Source organism: Bubalus bubalis, chromosome 7 (genome assembly GCF_019923935.1).
Source record: "Bubalus bubalis isolate 160015118507 breed Murrah chromosome 7, NDDB_SH_1, whole genome shotgun sequence".
Lineage (NCBI taxonomy): Eukaryota > Metazoa > Chordata > Mammalia > Artiodactyla > Bovidae > Bubalus > Bubalus bubalis.
This window is the reverse complement of record NC_059163.1, coordinates 19,553,537-19,574,909: the sequence shown is the minus strand read 5'-3', so window position 1 is coordinate 19,574,909 and position 21,373 is coordinate 19,553,537. Positions and strand designations below refer to the sequence as shown.

General features: G+C 42.9%; 1 protein-coding gene across 3 annotated transcripts in view; it reads right to left on the bottom strand.

Moving 5' to 3' along the window:
* LOC102394342 (placenta-specific gene 8 protein) overlaps window positions 1-16,707 on the bottom strand; it is a 30,849-nt gene extending 14,142 nt beyond the window's left edge. Inside the window, exon 1 of one of the 3 annotated variants that reach the window (XM_025289795.2) lies at window positions 16,648-16,707. In XM_025289795.2, the coding sequence (XP_025145580.2) occupies window positions 16,648-16,699 (52 nt within the window). In that variant the 5' untranslated portion in view covers window positions 16,700-16,707. Of the gene's footprint in view, window positions 1-15,233; window positions 15,332-16,067; window positions 16,213-16,647 lie in introns of those variants that run through there. The other 2 variants (XM_044945710.2, XM_044945711.1) reach the window with 2 other exon arrangements.
* Window positions 16,708-21,373: the final 4,666 nt, after the last annotated feature.

The window sequence follows — 21,373 nt, the reverse complement described above, 5'->3', positions numbered from 1 at the left end:
ATACATGTATATGTATGGCTGAGTCCCTTCGCTGTTCGCCTGAAACTATTATAACAAATAAAAGTGTAAAAAAAAAAAAAAGAAGAAGAAGAAACAAAAAAAACAAGTCTATTCTGTGAATCTCTTTGACCCCATGGGGGGTGTAAGATAAACATCTGACCCAGGGACCTGAGCTGAAGTCCAAACATATGATTTGGGAACAGGTTTCTTGTTTTTTTTTTTTTTTTTTTTGATCATTTGTTCTGGAGAAACTTGGGAAGGCTGACTGGAGAGTATGTGATTCTTGTGTAGGCAACATAGTAGACATTCTAGACAGTGAAAATAATGTGAGGAAATGCCTAGGGGGCAAAAAGAGTGTGGAAGGCATGAGGAACAGTAAAGAGATTTACTTTTTGGACCAGGAAACAGGGTCAGAGTGCATGACAAGGGTACTTCAGGATCTCTTATACTCGCAGCAGACATTGCTAATCAATCCTAGAATGCTCCTGCGGGATGTATCTTCACAAGACAGGGTATCAGATGCTCCTACTGTTTGATCAGAGTTGGCACATGATACGTAAGAAATAGTTAACAAATAAGAGTAAGTTGTATAGGTAATGTGTGGTTCAGCTCTGAATGTTATAGATATACTCCTGGCCTCACGAAAGCGACCCAGAGGGATGGTATGGGGAGGGAGGAGGGAGGAGGGTTCAGGATGGGGAACACATGTATAGCTGTGGCGGATTCATTTAGATATATGGCAAAACCAATACAATATTGTAAAGTTAAAAAATAAAATAAAAGTAAAAAAAAAAGTAAAAATAAAATAAAAAAAAATTATTTACTGGGAAAATCAGTATAGTTAACATATACAGAAAGCTGCTTCTGATACAGGTGTGTGTATACCTTTAAAGAAAGAGCAAAGTAACAGCAAGACTATGTTCTTGACAGAAAACTGCTTTATAATAAAAAACAATGTTTTGGTTATCAGTATAGGTAACCAAAATCAGTTTAGCCAATATATCAAAAAGGAAAACTGTCCTTAAGTACTTCCCTAGAGACCCCAAAGCTAAAACTTACTCCGGGGCAAAAATTGTATCTTAAATATTCTTCTAGTGCTTCATATATTTGTTGTGTTGAGTTGTTTAGGGTAAGGATAAAATTTTCTGGGTTTGATTTAAAAAAAAAAGAGTGAATAATTTCCTAAATAAGAAGTATTGATTAAAAAAAAACAAAACAAAACCTGGAATGGGCAAATGCTGCCATTGCTATATATGAAAACATCTGTCCTGGTATGTATTAAGTATCTATTAATTCAATTCCTAGTCTAACACAGGGACTCATGCCACTTGCTTTAAAATCCCTAAATTCCCTTTCTTAAAGTAAAATTTTTAGAAAAAGTGAAAGTGTTAGCTTCTTGCTGCTGCTGCTGCTAAGTCACTTCACTTGTGTCCGATTCTGTGCGACCCCATAGACAGCAGCCCACCAGGCTCCTTGAGTGTCCCTGGGATTCTCCAGGCAAGAACACTGCAGTGGGTTGCCATTTCCTTCTCCATGCATGAAAGTGAAAAGTGAAAGTGAAGTCGCTTAGTCATGTCCAACTCTTTGTGACCCCATGGACTGTAGCCCACCAGGCTCCTCTGGCCATAGAAATCTCTAGGCAAGAATACTGGAGTGGGTTGTCATACCCTTCTCCAGCGGATTTTCCCAACCCAGGAATCGAACCTGGGTCTCCTGCATTGGAGGCAGATTCTTTACAGTCTGAGCTACCAGGGAAGAGGTATAGTTTAAAAACACCCTACAATGTATGTGTGTATGGATGTGTATGTGTGCATATATGTGCTTATTTACAGATTTTGCATGTCTGAATATCAGAGATAGACCTTCACTGAGGGGCAATAGAGGTCAGTGATTCTTAAATTATGATGTGCTCAGGACTCACCAAGGAGTCCTTTTAGAAAGCAGATCCTTATTCAGTAGATCCAGAGTGAGACCCAAGATTTGCCTTTTTAACAAGCTCGTGGGTGGTGTCAACGCTATTGGCATCTGGCCCACACTCTGACTTGCTAGGGCCTAAATCACGGTTAGGAACCGGTGGAGACAAATGAAACTGGATTCAAATCTATTTTCCACCTGCTCTGTGTTCTCAGACAATTACTAAATTCTCTGAGCATCAGTTTTAGCATCTTTAAAATGAGTACAATCTGACTTTCTTCTTTGTCGTGTTAATGTGATGAGACCATGTCTATTAAACCCCGTGTTCCCTGTGTGTCAATGACCTGACATTGTCTGTTTTAAACTAAATGCTGCCAAGTAGCAGTGTCCATGCATGACTTATTGATACAGAAAAGCACCTGGGATCAATGGGTTAGAAGTCAGAAAGCTTGGATTTTAGTCATTGCTAGTGTTTGGGAAGCTCAAATAAGAATACATACGTGAAGACGTTTTGAAAGCTGGAAATCACCATACACATAGGAGAGCATCTAAGTGCCAGTGAACACTGATGGAAAAAATCTGAATGTGGTATGTTGTAGATATGACCATAGCTGATGCTTATATAGAGTGCCATGCGTCTCATGTTTGGTTCCTGCTTCACACTGGTCTCTATTTAATATTCACAGCAGGCCAGAGCACTCAGGGAATTAGGCTGTTAAGATTCTTTTCACTGCAGACAAGTAAACTGAAGCAAAGAGAGTAAGTGCCAAGGCCAAGGAAAAATCATGATCGCTAGTCGAACTTCTTTAATTTATAGATGAGAAAATGTAGCTTGTCTCAAAGATTGCATGTTGGCTCCACATCCTCTCCTTAGTCTCTTCAGGGAAAAGATATGGGGAGCATCTTAGGGGAAATGTTATAGGAACCAAAAGATGAGAAAGTGGACCGAGAAGCATGATCACGTAGTTAAGGTCGTGGACTCTGGCCCCAGGCTCCAGCTCTCCCAGTGACTAGCTACATGACCTTGGGTGAGTTACTTCGCCTCTCTGTGCCTTAGTTTCCTCATCTGTGAAATGCGGGATATCAATAGTACCCAGGTTAAAAAGTTGTCATGAAGATTAAATGAGTTGATGTTTGAAAAGTCCTTTGAAGGAATCTTGGCAGAGTAAATACTTCATGAATGTTAGTTAAATAAAAACAGTGGTACTTGGCCCTGGAGGAGACAATACTTCCCCCATCCCATACTTCTTTTATACTTATAGGAATTGTAAAGTGTGTGTAGTTTTCCCACAAGGCTGCAGAAGAGCACTGATAGAGGAAACAGAAAATAAGCCACACAGAAAATAAGCCCTGGCGGTCCAGTGGCCAAAAGCACATGCTCCCAAAGTAAGGGGCCCAGGTTTGATCCCCAGTCAGGGAACTAGATCCCACACGCTGCAACTAAAAAGATCTCATGAGCCTCAACTAAGACCCGAAACAACCAAATGAATAAATAAATAGTTTTAAAAATTGGTCTTCAAAGGGGAAAAAAGCCACATGTCTAAAGTGACAGACTGGCAGGGCTGCGATTTGAATTCAGTTCTAAGGGATTCCAGAAACTTCATTCTTCTTCCCGTTGACCTCTATCAATCAGGGACCAGTTGAAATGAGCAAACCCTGTTCAGTATTTTCCTAGAGGGTCCCTTCTCAGGTGAATTTTGGGGTCTCAGTAAGCTAGACAGTTTGTGACTAACTGCTTTTTTATTTTTTAATGTATGCATGTATATATGTATGTATTTTTAATATCTTGAAATCAGTCAATGAAAACTTGACCTGGAGTTTACAATACATATGTAGAGAACTGGTTCTCAGCCAGAGATGATTTCAACTTCTGGGGGACATTGGGCAACGCCTGGAGACATTTTGGGTTGTCCCAACTGGGTGACAAGTGTATAGAGGCCAAGGATATTTCTAAACATCCTGTAAGCACATTTTTTTTTTTTTTAAGAAAAATGGGGTGGAAACATGAGCCTGAAGCCTGTTGAGTGCAGTCTCCTAGCAGCCACTGATAAGCAGTCCTTGTGAGGAATGAAACCTTACTCATTGCTTCTGAGTTCAAAAATGTTCAAAGTGGGGACTCCCCTGGTGGTCCAGTGCTCCCAATGCAGGGGGTCTGGGTTCCATCCCTGGTCTGGGAGCTAGGTCCCATAAGCCGCAACTAAGACCCTGTGCAGCCAAATAAATAAATATTTTAAAAAAATGTTCAAAATGTACATGCTGGAACTCAAGGATCAGGACAGGATCTTGGTCCCCTCACAGATTTGTTCACATCTTATTCAGTAATGCTTCTTCTGTGTGGCAAGTCCTGCTGGGACTTGCCCCCAAACCTACCTCTTGTCTCTTCCTTCTGCTTATTGTTCCTAGTTGACAGTTGAACCTCTCCAGTTCTACTGTTTTCTTTTTTCTTTAAATAGCCCTTTAATTGAAATGCAATATAAAGTTGCTCAGTTGTGTCCTAATCTTTGCGACCACATGGACTGTAGCCTGCGAGTCTCCTCTGTCCATGAAATTCTCCAGGCCAGAATACTGGAGTGGGTAGCAGTTCCCTTCTCCAGGGCGTATATATACAGTAAAGGATAGAAATTGTAAACATAATTGATGAATTTTCATCAAGTGAATTCTTGAAACCACAGCCTGAATTGAGAAGTAGGATATTATAGAACCCCAGAAGCCCTCCTTACTCTTACAGGGAGTCGAGCCCTCCACCCAGAGGCAATCTCTATCCTTTCTTCTAACATCAGAAGCTCATTTCGTCTGTGTCTGAGCCTTATATTTATTGAATAATAAACATTATTTATTCTTCTATTTCTTGCTTCTTTTGCTCATTGCTGTATAATATTCTGTTTTATAGACATACCACAATTTCCTGATCCATGCTACCATTGTATTGTTTCCAGCCTGGACTGTTACCAATAATACACTACTATGAACATTCTTGTACGTATCTTTAGGGGAACTATGTATGCATCTCTGTTATATCTATATCTAGGAGTGGCATTGTTGGGTCCCAAGGTTTGTAAATAGTGCCAAACTGTATTCCAAAGTAGTGGCGCTACCTCCATCAGTAATGTATGAGAGTTCCAGTTGCTCCACATCCTAGCCCATATCTGGAAATGCCACTATCTTTCTTTTTACTCATAGGCTTCTAAAGAATCTGGGAAGCAGACACCTAGGTTTAAAATTGAGAAAAACAGAAACTAGGGTTAAGTGATTAAATCGAGTCATCACATTTATGAAAAAAATACAGATTATTCAGTTAAATTTGAAAATTATGTCCCAAGCAATATTGAACTGTGGTGTTGGAGAAGACTCTTGAGAGTCCCTTGGACTGCAAGGAGATCCAACCAGTCCATTCTAAAGGAGATCAGCCCTGGGAGTTCTTTGGAAGGACTGATGCTAAAGCTGAAACTCCAGTACTTTGGCCACCTCATGCAAAGAGTTGACTCATTGGAAAAGACTCTGATGCTGGGAGGAATTGGGGTCAGGAGGAGAAGGGGACGACAGAGGATGAGATGGCTGGATGGCATCACCAACTCGATGGACATGAGTTTGGGTAAACTCCGGGAGTTGGTGATGGACAGGGAGGCCTGGCATGCTGCGATTTATGGGGTCACAAAGAGTCAGACACGACTGAGCGACTGAACTGAACTGAACTGAATACCAGTGTAGGGGCAGTTACTGCTCCCCAAACTTATAGGAATGGGAAGTGATGGTGAGGAGGTGAAAATAGTGGGCTTTTCTAGGTTGTGTACTAGGCCCTTTTCTCCACTACCACCCCCACCCCCGCCTCCCCTGCCATAACGTCCCAAAGGACAATGGTTTATTTGATTTCTAGCTTAATTATTTAAGAGCATTTCCTCTGGGAACGTATAATTGTTCATTCATGGATAAAGGAAGGAAAACTGAAATTTATTGAGCAGTTTCTATTGCCAGTTTCCATGTTTGGCAATCTGATGTGTGATATTGCCCTTGCAACAATCTCGCTTCCTGTGTTGAAATCTGATACTTGGAGAAGTTAAGTGGCTCAGCCTGGTTCAATGCCAGGTGAGCTAAAGCCAAAGTCAGAGTTCTTTTATTCCATCAAGCCCTCTGTCTTGTGGAAGGAGTTTCATTGACTTGCCTGGGTCTCACATGGGCTCTATTTCTCTCAGCCAGTCTGATCTATCTTGATGGGGTCGAGTGAGATTGTTGCTTATCATTCATTCCCTAGGGCTTCCCAGGGCTCTTCATTCCCTTGATTTCCCCTCTTTTTTCCTCTGTCCACCTCCTTCTGGCTTTCAGCTTCCTACCAGATCATTCCATGGGTTTTATGCCACCCATTTCTGGAACAAGGAAGTTACATAAAGGCAGTTGAGAAGGCCTTGCTTTTGATCACTTTGAGATTCTGCAGCATCTAGCAACCCACAGCAGGCCTGTCTTCTAGTCCCTGGTCTAAGTGTGTGTCCCACTCCATCGCCCCCAGCTCCAATGTGTCTTAAGCAGAATTCTGCAGCCTCCACGTCACACTCGACCAGTTATACTGTTAACCAGAAAATGGCATCCCCAAATGCCATTTTGGCCTTGTTAGGATTACAGTTGTGTGTGTGTGTGTGTGTTAGTTGCTCAGTTGTGTCCGACTCTTTGTGACCTATGAACTGTAGCCTACCAGACTCCTCTGTCCATGGGATTCTCCAGGCAAGAATACTGGAGTGGGTTGCCAGTTCTTTCTCCAGGGGATCTTCCTTGACCCAGGGCTTGAACCTGGGTCTCCCACATTGCAGGCAGATTACTGTCTGAGCCACCAGGGAAGTTATTTTGAGCTGATTATTTTGAGAAACAGTAGACTCAGGAGAAGATAGGAAATAGAGTAGAAGTCATGCTTGAAGGGAAATGTATATTTAGAAAGAAGATCACCATTTGTAAGGTGGTCTCCCTGTCCTACCAAGAAAGGAAGAATGACTCTAATAAGAAATAAATCATAAGAAACTCTTGGATGGACCAGGCCCTTTTCTGCATAACAAACCTTATTCTTGCTGACCTGGCCTCCTCCCCATAACTGGTCCATTCCCAGCTTCTCTTTTGCTTTTAGCAGAAGATGATATTTAAGCCTGAAGTCTAAGCCACTGCTGAGAGTTACAGTTTTCCTTCTTTTCTCCCATGTATATGAGATATAGGTGTTAATCAACTTCTGCTTTTCTCTTTATCTTTTGTTCCAGGGCCCCAGCTGAGGAGATAGATGGTTAGAGGGAAAATTATTTTTCTTCCCCTACAGTGTCATTTTTTTTCTTTAAAAAAATTTTTTTTTGGCTGTGCTGTATGGCATGTGGAATTCTAGTTCCCTGACCAAGGATTGAACCTATGCCCTCTGCATCAGAAGCAGAGTCTTAAACTCTGGACTGTGATGTTAGGAGACAGAGGAGGAAATGGTCCCTTTTGGTTTACAGACTGGGAGTGAAGAGGGATGATTAGTCTCACATCACTATCTGACCTCCAACCCCCTGTAGCCAGCCCCAGAAACCGTCAGCCCCTGCACCTAGGAAGACATCTCCTTTCTTGATCTTTTCCAGCACCCAGCCCCCCATGGCAGGCCCGAATCTGCATCTGGAGCCAATTATCTGGATCTCATAAGAATTCACTGTTGTCTGTATCCTAGTAGGATGCTGCCTAATGTCCCACCAATTATGTCATTTCTGAAATCTTAGCCAGAACAATGAGAACTCTCAGTCATAAGGTAATTTTAAAATGATTATGCGCAGTTGATGGTATGGCATTTTCTAATGGAAGCTAAATCTTTTTATTTTTAAAAGGTCACTCGAAAACATTTCTCCTCATGATTAAAATGGTGCTCATGCCTGCTAACGCTTAAATGAGGAGCCCTCTTGTGTTTTTTTGTTAGTTGGAGGCTAACTGCTTTACAATGTTGTGCTAGTTTCTGCCATACAACAACGTGGGTCAGCCTTAAGTATACATATGGCCCCTTCCTCTGGAGCCTCCCTCCACCCCCATCTCTGTCCCACCCACCCCTTGCGTTTTTGATAGCGCAAGACTGGGAAATTTTCGGACACCAGGAAAGTTCAGTTACCCTCCTTTCATCGAGACGGTGAAGGGGACTTGGCTCACTAAAGCCTCTAATTTGGGGACAGGGTAGAGCATAATGATCACTTGATAAATTGGATCCCTCCAGGCCCCCACTATCATTCTACCATTGCTAATCTTTTTGGTGACCTAATTCATTAAGCTTCTTCTCTACTTTTATCTAAGTTATGAAGGGCTGTCAGGCATACGTGGTTCTAGGGAATGACTGCCTTTTCACAGCCAAACCCCATAAGCCTGCCCTCAGAAGCTCTTTGCAGCACAACACACTCTGTTTTCCTAATCCTTCCCTGACCCTCTCCTTTCCGTATCTGGTCAGCTTCCTCACCACTCTGCAAGCTTTCCATCTATGCCATTCCTGCTGTGAGTTCATGCCTCCACTTTCTCTATTGACCTGTCAACATTGCATCTCAAATGCTATCTCCTCCAAGAAGCCACTCCAAATCCTCCAAGTTGGGTTTGCCTCTCTCCCTCCTTTGAACTTGCTCAACAACACTTTGGTGGTGTGGTGAAGAGCCCCCTGGACTTGGGGGTCAGGATGCTGGGCTCTAACCATAGCTCTAACCATCGATACTTGGCTATCTCTGTGCCTTTTCTCTAAATGACGATGATAGTACCTTCACTTCCTTCTCCCCAGAGTCATTAGGAGAGCTAGAGTAGCTATAATAACTTCAGATATGAGCTATATCTAATTATGCATACTCTGAGAACTTCTGTTTTTTTTTTTTTTTTTTTGGCCTATTTTTGGCTTTTATTAGTGTGGTCAGTAGGTTTCAGTGATCTTTGTGTCCCTCAAAGACAGTGGCCTCCACATAGCTTAGAAATTACTAGGTTCTTGGTGGGGTTCATGGCCCAGTACCCTAAAATATGACACCTTGACATACTGAAGCTGAAGGAGCTTGCAGGCGTGTTAAGTTGCCTCAGTCACGTCCGAATCTTTGCGACCCCATGGACTGTAGCCCACCAGGCTCCTCTGTCCAAAGGATTCTCCAGGCAAGAATAGTAGAGTGGGTAGCTATTTCCTTCTCCAGGGTATCTTCCCGACCCAGGGATTGAACCTGGGTCTCCTGAGTCTCCTGCATTGGCAGGCGGGTTTACCACTAGTGCCACCTTTGGGAAAGCCCCTGAAGGAGTTTGAGAAAATAGCAAAAGCAGGAAGGTCTCTCCCTTCACCTGTCTTCCCAGAAAGCAAGAGGTAAGTAAGAGAAAGGTACCCTCTCTGAACCAGAAGGAAGGCAGACATCCTTAGCACCAGAGATGGAATTTAGGGCTAAGAATAAGCAAACTTTGTTACTTTTTCACCATTTAGTACCCCTCGGGCAAACCCTCTTATCTTGTCAACTCTTCACAAATTTATGGTTTCTTTGTCTAAAGGTATAAAAGTTTCCTGCTCTGGTCACTTCTTTGAGTCTAATTTTCTTGCAAAAGTTCCCATGAACATGTTAAAATTTAATAACATTTGCCTGCATTTTCCCTGTCAAACTTAGTTTAATTTTCAGACCCAGCCAGGGACCCTAAGAGGGTTGAGGAAAGCTTTTCCTCCCCTATATATTCAGTATTAAGTTTATTGATTCATTTATACCAGTGAGTTTCAATCAGGAGTGATTTTGCCCACAGGGGACATTTGGCAATGTCTGGTGTTTTTTTGGTTGTCACAGCTCAGGGTAGGGGGACAACAGCTTATTGGCACCTGGTAGGTAGAGGCCAGGGAGGCTCTTCCTCTCTCTCTGTCCCTTCCCTTCTCTTCCACTTCGTACCCATTCCCACAAACAAGAAATTATTTGACTCAGTAGCGTCAAGGCTGAGAAATTTTGATTCATAGTCTTGCCCTGTTTTTAAAAAGATTTGAACCATCTACTAAATTACATACAAAACAAGACACGAAAATAAAGAGATCAGGGAAAATAAAGCCGGGAGTAAATTTGGCACTTACTCTAAGATTCCTGTATAGTGCTTGGTATGGGCTGAAAATTAGTCTCTGAGCTTCCCACTAGGCAAAGCAAAGAGGGTATACAAACATTGATCACGTCCATAAAATAAAAAGAGATTGAGACCTAGACAGATTTCTCAGTTTCCTCAACAAGGAGATGATACATAAAATGCAGTGGCCAAAGCCTATCTCAATAACTCTACAATAGAAAGAGCAGTGACTTTCCCGAACCTATTCCCTAATACACAGTTATAGTACAATTCTGGGGTAGAATCAGTGAAAGCAGGAAGCTAAAATGATCCCATCCAAGTATCTACCTCTCTGATAATCTGGGATGATTCAAGATTAAAAATCAGATTTTTTAGATTGTTCAGCGAAAAATATGGATGGATATTCTTGAATATTCCTCCATGGATAGTATTTTCACCACCTGGGGTTTGTTAAGATTTGTGCAGCACTGAGGCTAAATTAGAAGTCTTTGGCAAGAATCTGAGTTCAGATACCCATCGAGGGCTGCCTATTACATGTAGCAACAGGTATGCAGAAGAAAAGGCATATAAAGCAAATGTAGTGTCATAAAAACTAAAAGATGCAAACAGGACATGCACCTGAATAGAAGTGTGGAGGTGAGTTGATGGCCATCCTAACTCAACATGGAGATAAGCTAAAGGCATACCTGCAGGAAAGAATGTGTTTTCCTTATAAATCCATTGTATTAATAAAACTGCTTTAGCAAGTGACCAGTGGGGAAGCTTAGAAAGGAGACTTGGCCAACATGGGCTGCTGCTGCTGCTGCTGCTAAGTTGCTTCAGTCGTGTCCGACTCTGTGTGACCCCAGAGATGGCAGCCCACCAGGCTCCCCTGTCCCTGGGGTTCTCCAGGCAAGAACACTGGAGTGGGTTGCCATTTCCTTCTCCAATGCATGAAAGTGAAAAGTGAAAGTGAAGTTGCTCAGTCGTGTCCGACTCTTAACGACCCCATGGACTGCAGCCTACCAGGCTCCTCTGTCCATGGGATTTTCCAGGCAAGAGTACTGGAGTGGGGTGCCATTGCCTTCTCCGAACATGGGCTACGACTGGCATTTAAATATTCATTTAAAACAAGCTGGTGTTTTATTGAGCAGTGCATCTTTCGCACACACCAATGAATCACATTTGACTGTACAACTCATCCAAGTCCAAGTTCTACACCAGAGAGCTGGAAAACTTTTACACCAGGTGTTACCAATACCCACCCATTGTGATAATAGAAGAAAGCAGTAAAATGCTCATGGACTCTCATTTTAGGTAATATGACTTCCTGGTTGGGCTTCCCTGATGGCTCAGCGGTAAAGAATCCACCAGCCAATGCAGGAGACGCAGATTTGATCCCTGGTTTGGGAAGATTACTTGGAGAAGGAAATGACAACCCACTCCAGTATACTTGCTCGGGAAATCCCACAGACAGAGGAGCCTGGCAGGTTACAGTCTATGCGGTCTCAAAAGAGTCAATATGACTTAGCGACAAAACAACAACAACAACAAATTCCTGGTCAATGCTATGAAAACAAAAATTACAATATGGACCCTTAGAGTATATAATAAGTTGACCACTTGTCTTCATTCTGATTCTGGCTCCATTGGTCTAAGTGAAGGAGGCTTTGGAATTGATATTTTTAAAGCTTCCTAGGTGATTCCAGGGTACAGGGAGGGCTGAGAATTAAATTATCATAATTATTAAAGGAAGTCTATCCAAAATGATGATTTGAGTACTGAAGTAATGGAGTGTAAGTCTTTTACACAAAGATAAAACACACATTTCCCCTCTAATTTCAAATTCCCCTCTCACTTAATTTTTCACCCCAAACATGTATAATTTTTAAAACTTAATTCAAATAGTAGAATCAATGAACATAAATCTAAATATCACAAAAATGTCAGAAGAAAATGTTTCTTCTAAATCCAGCATACAAGGCTAACCACTGTTCTTTTTAGGGGGGCACATGGCATGTGGGATCTTTAGTTCCTTGACCAGGGATCAAACCTGTACCCTGGCAGTGAAAGCACGGAGTCTTAACCACTGGACTGCCAGGGAAGTCCAAAGAGTAACTACTGTTGACATCTGTGATGTATGTCCTTCCATTTAATCCAATAAAAATTTGGTTTGTGTGTGTAGGAACACATTTTAATGAGTTTACTCCCAAATGTGGCAGTAAAACATTTTTCCTACAGGGAAAAGAAGGCGTTTTCTTTTTTGTTATAACTGGAGAGTGAGCATTTATCTCTTTTAGAATTGGGATCCAATCATTGGGCTCTAGCTCAGAATTATTATCTAATTAGTTAAAACTTCTACTGTGACTCTTGAGTTGGTGTAAAGGAACAGAAAGAGTCCTTCCAAGAAAGAGTTTGAGTTCTTCCAGCTCATCTCCCAATTTATTTCTGTCTGCAGAATAAAAGGCTGAAATATTATTGGTTGAGTGAATGGATCCTTGAGTTAAAAGTTTTAAGTCATATACAGCTATGAAAACTCTCATCTAAAATCAGATTCCTCCCTTAGGCAATTATTTTCTCAGACTCATGTCTTGCCTTTATTCTATCTGTTGTCTCTTCACCTCTTTCTTGGAAATCTTTGTCTCCAATAGGAACTCAGCAGGGGAGAATCCCAGAAAGAGAAGAGGGGATCACCAGCTTCTGGACCTACAGAGGTCTTATTTCCGCCCATGTTTGGAATATCTATTATCTGGTCTTATCAGCATAGCAAACCTGTAACTGTCTCAGAGTTAATATCTTGGCTAAAAGAACCAGAAGACCTAAGAAGTACAGGGCTGTAATTTAAAACTTAAGCTAAGTTGCTTCAGTCATGTCCAACTCTGTGCGACCCCAGAGACAGCAGCCCACCAGGCTCCCCCGTCCCTGGGATTCTCCAGGCAAGAACACTGGAGTGGGTTGCCATTTCCTTCTCCAGTGCATGAAAGTGAAAAGTGAAAGTGAAGTTGTTCAGTCGTGTCCGACTCCTAGCGACCCCATGGACTGCAGCCTACCAGGCTCCTCCGTCCATGGGATTTTCCAGGCAAGAGTACTGGAATGGGGTGCCATTGCCTTCTCCGAATTTAAAACTTGCTGCAACTTAAATTTGAACTGGAATCATCTGTCCCTTGAGTCAGGTGGGTTGAAGATCACTTACAGCTAATAGCTCCATTTACTTCAGCACAAACATCTTGAAGGGACTTAGCTGAATTTTTAAAAAGTCTTTTTTGATCAACACTCAACTTTGCTAGGAGAAGGCAATGGCACCCCACTCCAGTACTTTTGCCTGGAAAATCCCATGGGCGGAGGAGCCTGGTAGGCTGCAGTCCATGGGGTCACTAGAGTCAGACATGACTGAGTGACTTCACTTTCACTTTTCACTTCCAGGCATTGGAGAAGGAAATGGCAACCCACTCCACTGTTCTTGCCTGGAGAATCCCAGGGACGGGGAAGCCTAGTGGGCTGCCCTCTATGGGGTTGCACAGAGTGGGACACGACTGAAGCGACTTAGCAGCAGCAGCAGCAGCAGCAACTTTGCTAAATAATTTTAGATTTTGTGCTATTAGCAAGGGATGGGGTTGTGGGGGGAGGCAGCAGGAAGAGCCCTCCACCCCACTCAATGCCCACAAATTGCATTGGTGATAGAAGAAAAGAGGGTTAAGATAGTGCTGGTCATTAGCCATAAAATCAAAGGTCAAAAGTTACAGAATGGTGAATTTGGGTGGTGTCCGTAACCCAAGGGCTTCCCTGGTGGCTCAGTGGTAAAGAATCTACCTGCCAATGCAGGGGACACAGGTTCGATCCCTGGGTGGGGAAGATCCCCTAGAGAAGGAAATGGCAACCCACTCCAGTATTCTTGCCTGGAAAATCCCATGGACAGAGGAGCCTGATAGGCTACAATGGGTTTGCCAAAGAGTTGGACATGACTTAGCAGCTAAACAACAGTAGCAACAGCTGTAATCCAAAACTTGAGCAAGTCCTATCCAATACTTTCTAAGACGATAACTAAAACCATTTCTGAGGGCTCTAGTCAATATAAATGGATCTCAAAACTTCAGTGAAAATACTATTAGCTGGTGGCCACGAAACACTTAAATGTTGACAAACTTAACTCGGGAAAAAAAGCAGGAACCAATACACTTAATTATCAAACTTTTGTCCTCCTAAAAGCCTCTGGATGTCTTCTTCCAGAAGATGATTTATGCACTAGGAGGGGCAGCCGTTAAACGGACCCACACATTTATCTGCACACACACATTTATCTTTGTTCTCACCTCCCTACACAATCTATGCGCTAAGAGGGGCAGACGTTAAAAACGCACAGGCACATTTATCTCCATTCTCACTGCCTCCCACCCTATCCCCAAATGAGTTTAAAAGTAGCGTTAAGTGCCAATTTCTCAATAAAGCTGATGGCTGAACAATGATGCTTGCTCAGTACTCTTGGTTTCCTCTGCATTTTGCTAATACATGGAAGTGCACTGGGGTGGGTCTTCCGATGGATTGCTTTGGATGGTCTCGAAAGAGCTAAACTAAGCATATCTTCAGGGCTGCAATAAAGTGAAATAAAATAAAGGAAAAATATTTATTCTCCTTCCTCAAATAAAGGTAATCTTTGATGGAAATAATCAAATTACCCTGGACTTCTTTACATATGAAGGAATGTAGATAGCATACCACACGTTTTTCAGTGTGTTTAAGACCTTATCACTGACTCAGTGGGCAGGAGTCTGAGCAAACTCTGGGAGTGATGAAGGACATGGAAGCCTTCAGTTCAGGTGTGCTGCGGTCCATGGGGTCGCAGAGTCGGACATGACTGAGTGTCTGAACAACAAAAGGCGTCTCAGAGGGCTTCCCTGGTGGCTCAGACAGTAAAGAATCTGCCCACAATGCAGGAGAACTGGGTTCAATCCCCTGGTGGGGAAGATCCCCTGGAGAAGGGAATGGCAACCCACTCCTATATTCTTGCCTGGAGAATTCTATCATCAGAGGAGCCTGGCGGGCTATAGTCCATGAGATCGCAAACAGACACGACAAGGCCTCTCAAGGCTTCCCAGGTGGCTCAAGTGGTAAAGAATCTGCCTGCGAATGCAGGAGAAGCAGGAGATGCTGTTTTGGTCCCTGGGTTGGGAAGATGCCCTGAAAAAGGAAATGGCAACCCGCTCCAGTGTTCTTGCCTGGAGAATCCCATGGACAGAGGAGCCTGGCGGGCTGTAGTCCATGGGGTCGCAAAGAGTCAGACACGACTGTGTGGCTGAGTGTGAGCGTCTGACCTGATATTTTAAGATCAGCTGTTTTCAGGTCCCTTGCCTCTACTGGAGTTTGAGCTCTATGGATTCTGGCCACTCATCTTTTTATCCTAACATGATGCCTGAAACAGAGTAGAGGCTCAATGAACAAATGTATGAATACAGAAACAGTAAGTCTCATGTGCACAATTTCAAAGTCTCGAGACCAGACATCCATCTAGATGTCATGCCTTTTATCGACCATCTTTAAGAAATAAAAAAGAAAAAAAAAATCTTTTCTCCCTGACCCTTTTCTTTAAATCATACACGTGAGAAGAATTAATCATTCCCTCAACAGTGAAAATACTAAGATTTGCCTTGGTAATATTGCCCATAATAACAACAATGCAAATCAGGAAAGGTGACAATGGCCAGACTGTGATGATTTCAAAAATTTGTTTTTGTTATATAAAAACAGAGAGAATTAACTTCAGACAGTAAAATAATAATAAACTGCAATTACAAAATAACAAAGTTTCTAGAAGGAATTTAGAATAATCTGCTTAAACACACCCGTCTTAATTTCTTCTTTATAACTAAGAGTATTTTTTCACTTAAAAAATGTCTCTTCATCTTTAAGAGACAGTCTATATACATGATCTTATGAATTGCCCCGTCAAATTTAATTTAAAAGACCATTACATGTTGCAGACATGTGGCTTTTAACAAAAATTCACTTATTATTCAATTCTACCTTATATTAGTTATATGATAAGAATTTACCAGCTCAATAATTTATTAAAATAATTTTCTTTTGAAAGAGGATGAAAGAGAAAGACAAGAAGTTTGCAACATTAAAGTTATTGCAAAAATACTCACCACACACAGGCTAACTGCAGAGGACAGCAGCTCAGATCAGCAGGAAAAACCTCTGGAACACCGCACTTTTGTTGTGTAGCCCAGGGCTGTCATCAGTTAAGGCGGGGTTGGGTGGTAAGGAGGTGTGGAAAGTTAGGAGGTGGGACTGGAGGAAAGCAAGCAAGCCTGTCTTTACTGCTTGGAGTGGGTTGGGGTGGTCAGTGTTTCTCCATTTAATAAAGTGGACACTCTGTTTCATCTGATTACATTTATTTTATGTGACATTTGCCTGATAATACTGCTTCCTTAGACAGCAAGATTTATCTATGATTGGGCAACAACACATCTTACGAAGGTCCAAGTTTTATTTATTTAGAATTTCTAGAATTCATCTATTTCCTAAGGCATTTAAGGGTTTTGACACATGTTTAAAAGTGAGAATTGAGCAGCTGGCCTTATGATTCAAAAATGCTAAAGACATATTAGATTTCCTTTTTGTCAGATTGTTTTCTAAGCTAAAGCGCTGGATGGCCAATGAGAGACAAGATAAGCTATTGAAGGTTAGGGGTGCCGAGAGGGACAGTGGCAATTTTGGAGTCACCCATCTGGTGCTGGTGTGGAGCCTGGATTCCAGAAGGTAAGATTGTCGTCATGGAGATCACTGCAGGGACAATTTCATAGAAAGAGAAGGTACAGGGTTTCCCTGGTGGCTCAGTAGTAAAGACTGCCTGCAAAGCAGGAGACTTGGGTTCCATCCCTGGGTCAGGAAGATCCCTTGGAGAACAGCATGGCTACCCACTCTAGTATTCTTGCCTGCAAAATCTCATGGACAGAGGAGCCTGGTGGGCTATACTCCATGGGGTCGCAAAGAGCTGGACACGACTTAGTGACTAAACCACAACAACAATGAAGGATGCAGAGGACCTCAGCAGGGATGGAAAACAGAGGCGTAGCTTTAATGGAAGCCACCATTCCTACTGTTTAATCACAACAGGAATGGGCAGTTCTTAGAGAACGGGCACAGCGATGAGAGAGGAGCTGAATCACTTCATGAATCAGTAGATAGGTACACAGATACGCAATACTGAATATGAAAACTTCAATTGTTTCCTGGTTGCTGACGTAAACTGTGTTCATTTAGCGGAGGTTAAAACATTCCTTATCCTTTTCGATGTGACTCTAAGTTGTAGACTTTTTCCCGTGGTGTTTGAATATAAAACTTGAATGAGTTATATCACTGAAACTACTTTACATTCTCCTTGGTTAGTTGTGTGTACAGAAGAAGTTGTTCTTGGAAGTGGAAGATAAGGGGAAAGGAGTACCTGGGCACTCACTGATTTTAGGGAGACCTTCATCGAGTCTACTGACATTCATACATACCACTGAGTAGAAAACCCAGGTATCAGCACAATCGATACGACCTTATTGTAGAAGACTGGAGTGTGAGCTGAAACCATAGCACTCAGCCAGAATGGGCGGTGATATCATTCCCGTCCTAGGAGAGTTTATGGCCTGGGATGTGAGACACACCGTGTGGCCCATATAGAAAATATCCTTCCCTGGTGGCTCAGTGGTAAAGAATCTGCCTGCCAGTGCAGGAGACACAGGTCCCACCCCTGGGCGAGGAAGACCCCATGGAGAAGGAAATGGCAACCCACTCCAGTATTAAAAAAGAAAGAAAGAAAGAAAGAAAGAAAATATCCTTTTGTTGTTCCTTCAGTTCAGTTCAGTTCAGATGATCAGTCATGTCCGACTCTTTGGGACCCCATGGACTGCAGCACACCAGGCTTCCCTGTCCTTCACTATCTCTCAGAGTTTGCTCAAACTCATATCCATTGAGTCGGTGATGCCATCCAACCATCTCGTCCTCCATCACCCTCTTCTCCTCCTGCCTTCAATCTTTCCCAGCATTAGGATCTTATTCAATGAGTTGACTCTTCGCATCAGGTGGCCTAAGTAGTAGAACTTCAGCTTTAGCATCACTCCTTCCAATGAATATTCAGGGTTGATTTCCTTTAGAATTGACTAGTTTGATCTCCTTGCTGTCCAAGGGACTCCCAAGAGTCAAAGCAAGAGGTCATCAAGTTCTAGGCTACTTATTCTGTGGATCTTGGGCAAATCTCTTAACAAAAAAGGCTGTAATGTATTAAATCTCTAGCATGTGCTTAAAGCGAAAATCGTTTCAACTAATGTCATTTATCTTCATCATTTGATATTCATAGCAACTGTCATTGTTACTACTACTACTAATAATAAGGAAACTGAGTCCAGAGAAGTCAAATAGTTTCCAAGGGCCCTATAGCAGCTAATCTGAAAGGGTGGAATGTGAATCCAGGCTTATCTGACATAAAAGTCTGTATTTTTCCACTATGACTCTTAACTATAAAACAGTGGTGAAAACATCCACATCTCAGGACCCTGGTGAGGATTAAATAAGATAATATGGGAGAGCCTGGATACATGGACGATATGCAATAGAGTCACGCTTCCCTCCCCTCTCATCCCTACCCTTTCCCAGGATGAAGCCCTTTTTTAAAGGTTCTTTCAAAGCCATCTGTGTACCCCTCTCCTCCACAGTAGGACATCTTACCTGCCCCACTCTCCAGCTGGACACTGAGCCCTTTGAAAGACAGGGGGAGGCCTCTGTCACTGGCATGAGTGAAATTCAGGGACCCGTGGGGTCACATTAAAATGTCTTTAGAGTTATGGTCCCAGCCAGCCACAGGAGTCACGGTAGTAAAGAATCCACCTGCCAAGTCAGGAGACGTGGGTTCAATCCCTGGGTCAGGGAGATCCCCTGGTGGAGGAGATGGCAACCCACTCCATCATTCTTGCCTGGAAAATCCCAAGGACAGAGGAGCCTGGTGGGCTATAGTCCATGGGGTCACAGAGTTGGACATGACTGAGCACTCACTTCTCATTCACTGAGCCAGTCACACAGAAATAGGAAAAGAATCACCCAGGGATTAATTGAATTCTGTCAAATGGGGAAGGATCCAGGATTTGGGAACTTCATGTGTTCTGCCCATTTATACCTATTGAACATTTTTAAAAGGGACCCACCAGGTCATCTGTGATTGAGTTAAATCAGGCCCCCCAGGTTCTATATTCTAGTCTCTGATTCTTTTATTCATTCATTCACCAAACATATACATATATACTGAGTCCTTGCTAAACAACAGGACTGTGTGAGGTACCAGCGATATAAGAGCAACAAACAGGTTTCCTGCTCTCAAGATGCCCATTTGGTTTTATCCTAGTAAAGGAGAAAGAGGAAAGAAAAAACACGCAAACACAAACAAACCCCAAGTCAACACCCAAGTGAATAAAACTGCTGTGTATTGTTCTAAAGAGTTGCAAAGACAGTCATCAGGGGGCTGTGGTTCTGAAAGAGGGAGTCGGGGAAGCCAGGACCTACCTCAGACAGGATGGGCAGGGGAGGCCTCCCTGGAGCAGACACCCGAGGGGGATCGGGAGGTAGCTGTGTGGATGGGTGGGAGGAGCATTCCCAGAGAGGGTGGATTTGAGGAAGTGAAAGGAGCATCTGTAGAAGTAGGAAGTGTTCAGATGGTCTATGTGAGGAGTCCTGGAATGGCAGCAGAGAGAGGTTTATAGGACTATTCAGGAAAGGCTCCACAGGGACTTCTGTGGTGGTCCAGTGGTTGACACACTGAGTTCCCACTGCAGGGGATGTGGGTTCGATCCCTGGTCAGGGGTCCTATGCACTGTGTGGCCAAATGTTTAAAAAATTAAAAACAAAAACAACAGAAAAGACTCCTTGAAGAACTATATATATATATATATATTAAAATTTGTTTATTTATGGCTGTGCTGGATCTTATTACTCTGTAGGCTTTCTCTAGTTTCAGCAAGCGGGGGCTACTCCCTAGCTGTGGTGCATGGGCTTCTCATCGTAGTGGCTTCTCTTGTTGCACATCATGGGATCTAGGGTGCTTGGGCTTCAGTATTTGCAATGTACAGGCTTAGATGACCTGCAGCATGTGGAATCTTCCCGGACCAGGACTTGAACCCATGTCCCCTGCACTGACAGAAAGCTTCTTAAGCACTGGACAACCAGGGAAGTCCAAGAACTGTATTTTCAAGGAGACAGACTTGTGAACAGGTGTGTGTGTGTGTGTGTGTGTGTGTGTGTGTGTGTGAACTCCTGCTGAGAAAATCACCAGGCCATTTTTTTTTTTTTTTTTTTTTGTCTTTCTTTGATCAAAAGATGTGGCATGGCCACAACCTGGCTGGTGTTGCTCTTTTCTTTGCAAACAGGTTCCACAAGCTCTGGGGCTGAGAATGTGGAGATTTAGTGGTTGATGACAAATTCTCTGAGAAAAGTGATCAGGTTGGGTATTGACTAGACTGCTTTGGAGAGTCATTGCCATTTTCAAAAAGGACTAAGTAGCCACTGGCCTGTGTCATATGGGCTCTGCCTGGGGTGGAGTTCTATAACTATTGCTTCTGGGGTTACTCACTGAGTAAATGTTTATCAAGATAGGGGTGCCCAATACGGCTTCTGGAGTTAGAATCACGGCTGGCTCACTGTGTGACCTTGGTCCAGGTGGTCACCATCTCTGCTTCAAATTCTTCATATTCTTCATAGAGTTACTGTTGGGATTAAATAGTGAACGTGTCCTAGCAGTCTGAGCTTCCCTGGTGGCTCAGTGGTAAAGAATCCGCCTGCCAATGCAGGAGACTTGGGTTCGATCCGAGTCAGATCCCTGGAGAAGGAAATGGCAACCCACTCCAGTATTCTTGCTGGGAAATCCTATGGACAGAGGAGCCTGGTGGGCTACAGTCTGAAGGGTCACAAGGGTCAGACTTGACTTTGTGACTAAAGTCATGTAGTCATACCACCACTACCTAGCAGTCTATAAATATGTCTATAAGTATTCAGCAAATACTGCCTTTTTCCTCCCTTCTCCCTTGAATTAAGGAAGTGGGGAAAAGGAATCATAACAAAAAGAAATTTAAGAAGTAGAATCCGCAGACTTGCTATATGGAATATGGACAGTGAGACAGCAAAATTGAAATGGATCTCAAGTTTCTATCCTGGGACACTGCTTGGCAGTTGTATCATTTAAGACTCTTTCTGACTGCAATCACAGAATATTAACTGTAAATATTAAGTGTTAGTCATGGGCTTCTCTCATAGCTCAGTTGGTAAAGAATCTGCTTGCAATGCAGGAGACCCAGGGTCGATTTCTGGGTCAGGAAGATCCCCTGGAGAAGGAAATTGCAACCCACTCTAGTATTTTCGCCCGGAGAATCCCATGGACAGAGGAGCCTGGCAGACTACAGTTCATGGAGTCACAAAAGTC